This window comes from Chaetura pelagica, unplaced genomic scaffold, assembly GCF_000747805.2.
Source record: "Chaetura pelagica isolate M959 unplaced genomic scaffold, ChaPel_1.0 scaffold212, whole genome shotgun sequence".
NCBI lineage: Eukaryota > Metazoa > Chordata > Aves > Apodiformes > Apodidae > Chaetura > Chaetura pelagica.
Window position 1 is genome coordinate 532,788 of NW_009952365.1, and position 8,374 is coordinate 541,161.

General features: G+C 41.1%; 1 protein-coding gene across 1 annotated transcript in view; it reads right to left on the reverse strand.

The window, feature by feature from the left end:
- Positions 1-8,374, reverse strand: part of DOCK7 (dedicator of cytokinesis 7) — a 110,271-nt gene that overhangs the window by 28,206 nt on the left and 73,691 nt on the right. Inside the window, 7 exon segments of the mRNA XM_010007972.1 lie at positions 247-386; positions 1,143-1,313; positions 2,141-2,254; positions 2,409-2,549; positions 2,639-2,734; positions 3,748-3,837; positions 5,040-5,132. Coding sequence (XP_010006274.1) covers positions 247-386; positions 1,143-1,313; positions 2,141-2,254; positions 2,409-2,549; positions 2,639-2,734; positions 3,748-3,837; positions 5,040-5,132 — 845 coding nt within the window.

Genomic DNA, 8,374 nt, shown 5'->3' on the forward strand with positions numbered 1-8,374 from the left:
TTCCCTTCTTGTCAGCTGGAAAAACGTGACTGAAATAATGTCTACAGAGGCAGAGCTAAGGCTGGAAGAAATACGAGGGGTGGGGAGAAAGAAAAGGATTCCTAAAGAATTGTTTTCCTATCTTTTCAGCTCACAAATTTACATGAATTCTGCCCACACCAGAACCTGCTTTGTATCCACCATTTGCTTGGACCCTTGGGAACTCTTCTAAAACTCTTGGGAAAAGAAAGAATTGTAAAGATTTACCCTTCTGCATCAGGATCTAAAATGACAGCCAGTTCTGTTAACACCAGCCCAGCCAAGTAATGCTGCTGGCGAAAAGGCACAGACAATTCAAACATATTTGCAATCTTCTGGTCTTGGACATTTGTGGAGAACCCAGAACTCTGTGAAAAAAGCAAGTGTGAGAAGTTGCATAAAGAGGCCCCGTGGAACACAGCGTCAAAACTTACATACACTAGAGGCAGTTTTCAGAATTAAAAATAATGTCACAGAAACTACCTTTTCCCTTTTTTGTTTGGATCTAGGCACATCTACTCACACCCAAGCTCATTAACTCTCCTGTTAATTCTGTTTCCTGTTACTGCCTTCCCACCTACAGGGCAGCCCTTAGGGAAGTTAAGCCAAATAACCTTTAAAAGTGGATTAGTTAAACTTTCAGCTCAAGTATGGATGCTCTTATTCAGGCTTAAGAAGCCTTTAATTTGATTTAGTTTATTTGGTTTTGCAGCTAATTAATCCACTTGAATGACACATTTGCTAATTCAAATACTTTTTCTAAGCAGGCTAGGACTAAGCTAAAGTGTGCTAGAAAGACCTTTGTTTTGTAAGAAAAGGGGAACACTGGACAAAGCATTTTCTTTGATGGCTCATTTGTGTTCATGCATCTGTCCAACATAGGAGAGGACTAAGTCTCCAGGGACAGAAATATGTGTGGTCACGAGGAGGACAGGGACATGGGCATTCTTTTTTCAATAATCAAGATCAAAATAAGTAAAAATCCTATGTGGCAGAAATTTATAAATAAGCACTTCAATAAAATATTAGCAAGCAGAGACTGAAAATACAGGTGATACAACTGATTTAAGGCTCAGAACAAAGCTCAGCTTGAATTTCCACAAAGGATCCTTGTCACAGCATACCTGGGAAGTTGCTGAAGACACAGATGGTGATGGAGATGCTGGTGGTGTGAGCAAACTGCAGGGTAAATTCAAGGTGACATAGTGTTCATGGCTGCAAATGATGCGAAGGAAGTCCAGCCTTAAGGATGCCAGGTTACTTGGATTTGTTAAGGAATACAGCTTTGAAGACACCTGGCAAGTTTAGCCAGTAAGACTGCAGTTAGCACCAAAAGAGAGCAGAAATGCAGCACCCCTGTCCCACCACTGCTCCCCAAAAACACTTCCAAAGCAAGAACCGAAGAGCTTGGTATCAATGGTCACATCCACATCACTTCTTTGTGCTACAGATTATATTTCTGATGTGCAGAAGCCATACACACCCCAGCCAACTGCACGTACGTCAATACAAGATGTATTTAACAGACATATTTTGATAAGCAAATGAAGAATTATGACCTTCCCATATGCTAGTCACATCCTATGGATTTCAGCAGGGAGCTGTGAGAAGCTAGACCACACAGTGTGATGCATTCACAGGCCAAAGATGCAGGTTGGCTGATACACAGTAGGCAACAAAGCTCAAATATTACAGCTGCAGGAACCCTCCTGATGGAGAAGACCCTGCATGCTTCAAAGCATGGAAGGGGAGCTTGGTGATCAATATGATCATACAGGGTCAATGTGTCCTCGAAAGACTCGCTGACAAACCATGATAGTCTGAGCTCCCTCACAAAACCTCCTACTAATTTTTGTTCAATTACTCTCAATGTGGTGAGAAGAGGGAATAACTTTTCCTTCCTTTTGAGTTTCCATTCACTCAAGAAGTTACTCCCAATTCACATGCCAGGGTGTAATCAGAAGTGTGTAAACTCTAAATCACCACTGAGAATGCCTTGCTTGCTCTAAAAAGACCTGAACAGCAGAAATCATGTCCATACTTTACTGTTGCTCCAAAGAAGGTTTGAGTACTAGGCTACACTACAGTTCACAGTTAAGTCGTAATATTTATCTGCATTCACCTGTTTGTAGCAAGTCTTAATAAGAGAAAAAACAAATCCTCTGTCCATGATGGACAACAGGTCATTGAGGAAAAATGCAAGACTGGTGTTGAGCCTTTCAACCATTTCTGTGTCCTAGAGAGAAGGAAGAAAAACATGGAAAGAAAATGAAGAAGAGCACACTGTGTGTTTTCAAAGCACAATTCCTGTCCTAGGCACCAGCAAGCAACATGCAGCAGGTCTGGTGCCTGAGCTCTGACTGGGGCTCAGTTTAATTGTTTGCCATTACCTTCTGAAACCGAGAGACTATATCACTGGCAATTGTGCTGACCAAGGCATTTACATCATCCATGAAACGCTCCGGGAAACGATTCTTTCTTGGCGCATCCAGTTTGTCAGCAAAATACAAATGATGCACCATGCTCTTCACCTATAGGAATATAAATTACAACAAAGTCACTTGCAGTTGTTAAACTACAAATTGTGAAGCAGTAAGGAAGGTGTTTCCAGCTTGCTCACCATCAGCTCGAAGAAGAACCAGGCTTGCTGCAGGGCTGCCTCCCGCACGCTCCCGCTGCACACAACCCACTGCAAGGCCAGCTCCTCGTGAAAAAGCTGCACAGATGGAAATCCAGAGTTAGCTCCAGCCCTCCAGATCAGCTCCCAAAACACTCCACATGAGAAATGGTAGCACGGTCCATGGCAAGTATGGCAAACCATGAGGTTAAGCAAAATAACTGGGAACATAACAGCAGTGGTGGCATCCCTTAAATAAATCCCCAACTACCAATGAAGGATGAGGTTATGGTATGTGAGGTGAGAAACGTTTCACAGCATCTTGCTCCAAAATTGAATTTCAAGTGTCAAAAGAATTTTCCACCCCCCCAAAATAAAAAATAATAATAATAAAAAAAATTTTGGTGCTCAAATTAGTTTAGTTGAAAAGTCTACCTTTCTGCCTGGTCTGATTTTTGCAGGAAAAAGGAGTAAAAAGTGGACATATAAAGTGATTTGTACAAAGATGTATATTTACTGTGAGAAAGGACTTAAAAACAGTATGAAAGAAATCTGGGGCTAAGATACAGCTTTATAATTTCTTTCTTGGAAGGACCAACCCACAGGCTGGACATTGTCAGTGATCACATTTTCATCACACACCAGGTCAGGCATTTTGCCTTTCTGACATGGTTGAGTAAGATCTTGTCTCCTCTAAGGGAGTGAACTTCCAAAGTCACTCCCACTCTGGAGTCACTTGGGATTAACACCTAAAGAACTGGCATCTGCAGTGCCAGCCATCTAACACATTATCCTTTTGCACACAAGAACATATAATTTACAAGTCTAGACAATGCTATCCATATTTTTTGAAAGCCAGTAATAAACTGGTTCCAAACAGTATGGACATCAAATCAGCCAGGCTACTCCTGATCATTTTATCCTTCCCAATGCAACTCTGTCAGAATACTTCATATTCATTCCAGCCTGGATATTCCGAGGTGCTAAGCAACAGCAGCTCTTAATGATCTCAGAAAAAAACAGGCTGTAAATACAAGAATAGATTGCATCACGTTTGCAGAATGACTTGACCTCCCTGCCCCACAATATCAATTGTCTTCACTGAAATCTACCTTTTTGGTTGGTAATCGTCCTGTTAATGTTTGTAAGAAACTTGACGTCTCAGTGTGCGAAGACATACGATTACAACTTCGATCCGTAGCCTACGGAGTGGAGATGAATGAATGATGACAGGACATTAAAGTTTGCTGTGGATGGGTTTTGCAGCTCAAGGACAAGGTACGTTTACAAAAATACTGTTCCAGCTGTAGGCTTTGACTGCCTTTACGTCTTTTTTTAATCTCAAATTCTTTTTCATTTACAGATCTGGTTTAAACAAAATGACAGCACTTTTAATTGTTTTCAGACATACAGGCTGTTTAAATAGCTGCGTGTTCTTAGGCACAAAGACACTTAATGCTGCAAAGCATGAAACTTTTCCATTGTTTTGTTTTATCAACATGCACACATCAAGGAGCTAATACTTGTAATTTCAGCCCATACCTCTCAATCTACCAGAGCCCAAGCACGTGGGGACGTACCCCACAGCGGTGCTGCTGCTGGCACAAGGAATGAAAAAATTACCAAAGTTCTGTTTCCAATGGAAATGATTTGCCATGAGTGCAAGTGAATTCAGACTAAATATTTCTGGAAGACTGATAAACTTGTAAAGGGTACAGTTGAGAGGTATGTTCAAGGCAACCATGCAGTGGATAGCAGCAGGCAACAGGGCTAAATAACTTAACTCTTTCTGACTGAAGCTGCTGTAAAGTTTTCATACTTTGCAACACAGAACAGACACAACTGGCCCTAGCAAGCCACTGGTTCCAGCACTCAAATGTACGTGTTTTAAGAGAGAATTTTACATCTGTAGCACCAATTTTGGTTTAACAATATTCCACTCAAACAGTCAATGAAGAATTACTTGATGATGAATACTAAATGCTTGATGAGAATGGCAACATGGTTCACGACATCAAAAGAAATGGCAAATATGGACAAAAACTATGAAGCTGTGATTAATGTTCCCACTTAGAAATGTGCTCCACCTGAAGCTGAAACTAGTGTTAGAGAGAGAGAAAAGAAAAGAAAAGCAGTCACAGCATTTACATTTCACAGACCAGCAACCACTGAAATGAAAGGAGGGGACACGTTCACGCATTTGGAAGATTTTCATGCAGTGTGGTGAGGTGGTGGGGGAGAAGATGCTAATTTATAAAATAAAACTCATACAGTTTTCAAGGAAAAAATAATAATTAAAAAAAATCCCAAACCACCAAAATTGGAGTATACACTGAAAAGAAGGTATTTTACAGGGAAACATCAGAGAAAACAAAGCCAGAAAAACCTCTACCGAAGACACCACCTGTGTTGACTCTGCACTTGGGCTGGGGTTGGATCCCCATGGGGCTGCTTTTGGACCACCAGTGTTTACCCAGGAATTGGAGCGGTCTAAACCCTGGGCATGTAACAGAAAGCAGTTGGGAAAGGAAAGAAATATTACATGTTGCATGCCATACAGTAGTCAAAGTTTAGTCCTTAAAAGCAATCAAACCGGGTACGCTGCAAACACATCACCAGTTCACACTGTTAAAGCAGCCTGAATTCTCAGGTGTCTGGGGAGACATTTTAGTCAGAGGATTATTTTATATCTCATCACTCACATATCCTCCTCCTGAAAAAAAAACACTCTTGACTTTGATCACTTTACATCCATCCACTTGTGGAGCCAGCCCAGATTTACACTGTGCTCAAGGAGATCTGGTGCACAGATGTGAGAACCACAAAGAATCCTCTCTGAGGCTTCCAGCGCTTTTAGGGTAGGCTGCTTGCTAGCCCACAGTTTATAAGCTCTACAAATCTTAAAGAAATACTGAGAAATTTTGAAAAGACTGTCAGCTCTCACAGGGTTTGCTACTTATGAAATAAAAATCCAGCATGGCTGGCTGAGTAACCTATACCAAGATTTCACATGGACATTTGGGTACCTTCTCTGGGCAGTGTGGTGAAGAGAGGGGAAGAGCACATACCTCTTCTGGGATGAACCTGCTTTGCCAAGCAAAATATTTGAGAAATCATTCTACTTTTTAAAAGCTCAACCTATTTTGTACTGCAAATTCTACTCCTGCAATGGATCATGTGGGCAAAATGACTATGGATTCCTCCACTCTCTCTCTGCTCCCTTCTTCTCTCAAGACTCTCAGAAAGAAGAAAAGGAAAATTTAAACTTGTGTTTGTCATCCAGGCTGTTCCCAAGACAGGAACACTCAGTGGGATGCAGTGGAACTTTCCTGGGCCCCAGGAACCAGCTCTAGTAGAGGCTATTTTGTAATGCCACAAGTGAATAGCAGTTCCTTGCACATCCCATATGTCACTTTCAACCCTCACCTGAGCAAAAGCATTCATCCTAATTTCTGTGCTTTTTCCCAATACATGATGTAAAGTTGCAGCCCATTTCATCGCAGCGATTATCATCAGCTGCAAAGTTCACCAAGCCTAACAATGTTTCTGTCAGCACAGAAAAATCCACCTCAAGGTTGAAGGCAGCATGAGAGCTGTAACCTGGGTTTCAAACCATCAATCCACTGAGCTGTCTCTATGCAGAGCACAGCAATGCTCTAATCTTGCTTAACATGTCCAATAAAATATATACTGAATACACATCAGGAGAGTGTTTTAATCTCAATTACTTTTTGAAAGGAATAAATCAAAGCTCTCTGCCCTGCTCAGACCCATAAACATGCTTTATTTTGCTCACAGTGAAGTAAAGTTGAAAGGGCTTTGCAGAATACTGAACTGAGCTCTTGTTTTGTAAAATCAGCTCTAGTTATGGAAATGCCTTTATCACACCCACACTTCTGCTCACAAGCTTTCTAAGCATGTCACTCTGGTTCTGAGGATAGAGATAAATATATACTGTTTTTTCAGCTGCAGAAATAACCTTGTAAAAATCTGAAAAGGGAAAGTTTCTACCCTCTCTGGAAAACAAGAGAGCATAAGTGATGCTTCTTGCTTGGCAGAGTCACTTCAAAGTTCACAAAACTGCTATTAAATTATTTTCTATCTCTGGGGTTCTACCTGCAGCTGGGTTTGTGCAGGAATTTAACACAGCTGTGAAAACCCACTGTCTGAGCAATGAAACTCCACAGTTTCTTCTGTTTGTTGCCAGCACATCTCCAACACTTTCAGGAACACTTAAAACATGAAATCTCATCACAGGTCTTTTTAGACAATAAATTTGCTTTGCTAGGAAACAAAGTTTACGTGGCCTCATTCACAAATGAAGGCCTAAGCCCTCCTCTCTTATGCAAATGCACAGAAATCTTCCAAATCCTGCACAGGGGATGCCTATCTGAGTTTTCAGAATTAAGTAAGAAGCTGATATACAGGAGACTTAAAGCATGTTTACCAAACCCCATAAAATATCTTACACTACAATAAAAAAAAATACAAGACTGGACACCAGAGACTTTCATTAAACAACTAAACTATTGGGTTTTTTTAAAGCAGAAAGCCTCCCATAACACATCCTCATTTGAAGTGCAGGTTCCCTATTTGGGTGTATGTGCTTAAGCTATTACTTGGGAGAAACAGACTAGGAATTTTTACTCTCTTTTACGTGACTGAGGAAGTGCCTAATTCTTGTCTATTGATACGAACAAGCAGAAATCATTATATTCAACCAAAATTCTGTATAGTCAGACTGAGTTTTTATTTCTGATCCTCAGACTACCCTAAAGGAAACTTCTCCTTTAAAAAATATTTACAGAATAGGTTTTTCTTTAAAGCCTGGAGTGCAAATCCAGAAGAAAATCTCTCTTAACTTTGTATTGTGACATTATTCACTAAGCCAGCACATGTTAAATTTCTGATAGCCTATGTAAATTCCATATGCACGAGTGCCTATGGCATTTCACAGGTCAGGGTTGTTTAATTAGCAAGATACTGAAGTGGTATTTAAAATATTTCAAGACTTCTAAGTCCAAACTTTGAAGAAAGAAATAATTATTTGCCTGCCCACACTTGTTCATCCTCTTATTTGGTAGGCAAATTGTTTTACTACCAGATTTAAATCAGCAATCTCTTTCTGAAACAATGTTTTTCTTGCTCTTAGAAAACCCAGGACCAGCCACTGTCAAGCCCGTCTGGTCAGGCTGATGGCTTTATTAACAAAGTTGCACAGTGACAGGATCAAGCAGAACAGCTCTCTGAAAGGGCTCAGGAATTCATTTGTGTTGGAAGAGTGAAGGGTCACAGGTGGGAGAGCATCTCTTTTGGTATAAGTTACCACAGCTTGAAGATAAAGAAGGGAACCTCAAATGGGCTGAGGGACCTCTCTCAGGGAAAGGAATTACCAGTCTAGCAGATTTGTCCTGACTCAGCCCTCCTATTTTAGGCACAAACCTGAAATGCTCAAATAGGGACCACAGCAGTCCTATGTACTTGGAAGTCCCCAGAGACGGACAGGCCCTTCTGCAGCAGATGCACAGGGTACAGATCATACACTGAGCCCTTAAGAGCCAAAGTGAGATCATTCCAGATGCTCTGCACTAATGTGTCCACACTGGAAAGTCACTTTTAGGTGTGGGGAGTCAGTGCTGGGTGCAGAGTTAGGAACACCACAAAGTCACACTGCAGCTCAGCTGGCTGGACTATGGCTCACTCACCACCCAAAATCCTTCCTGGGAAAAAGAATATTCC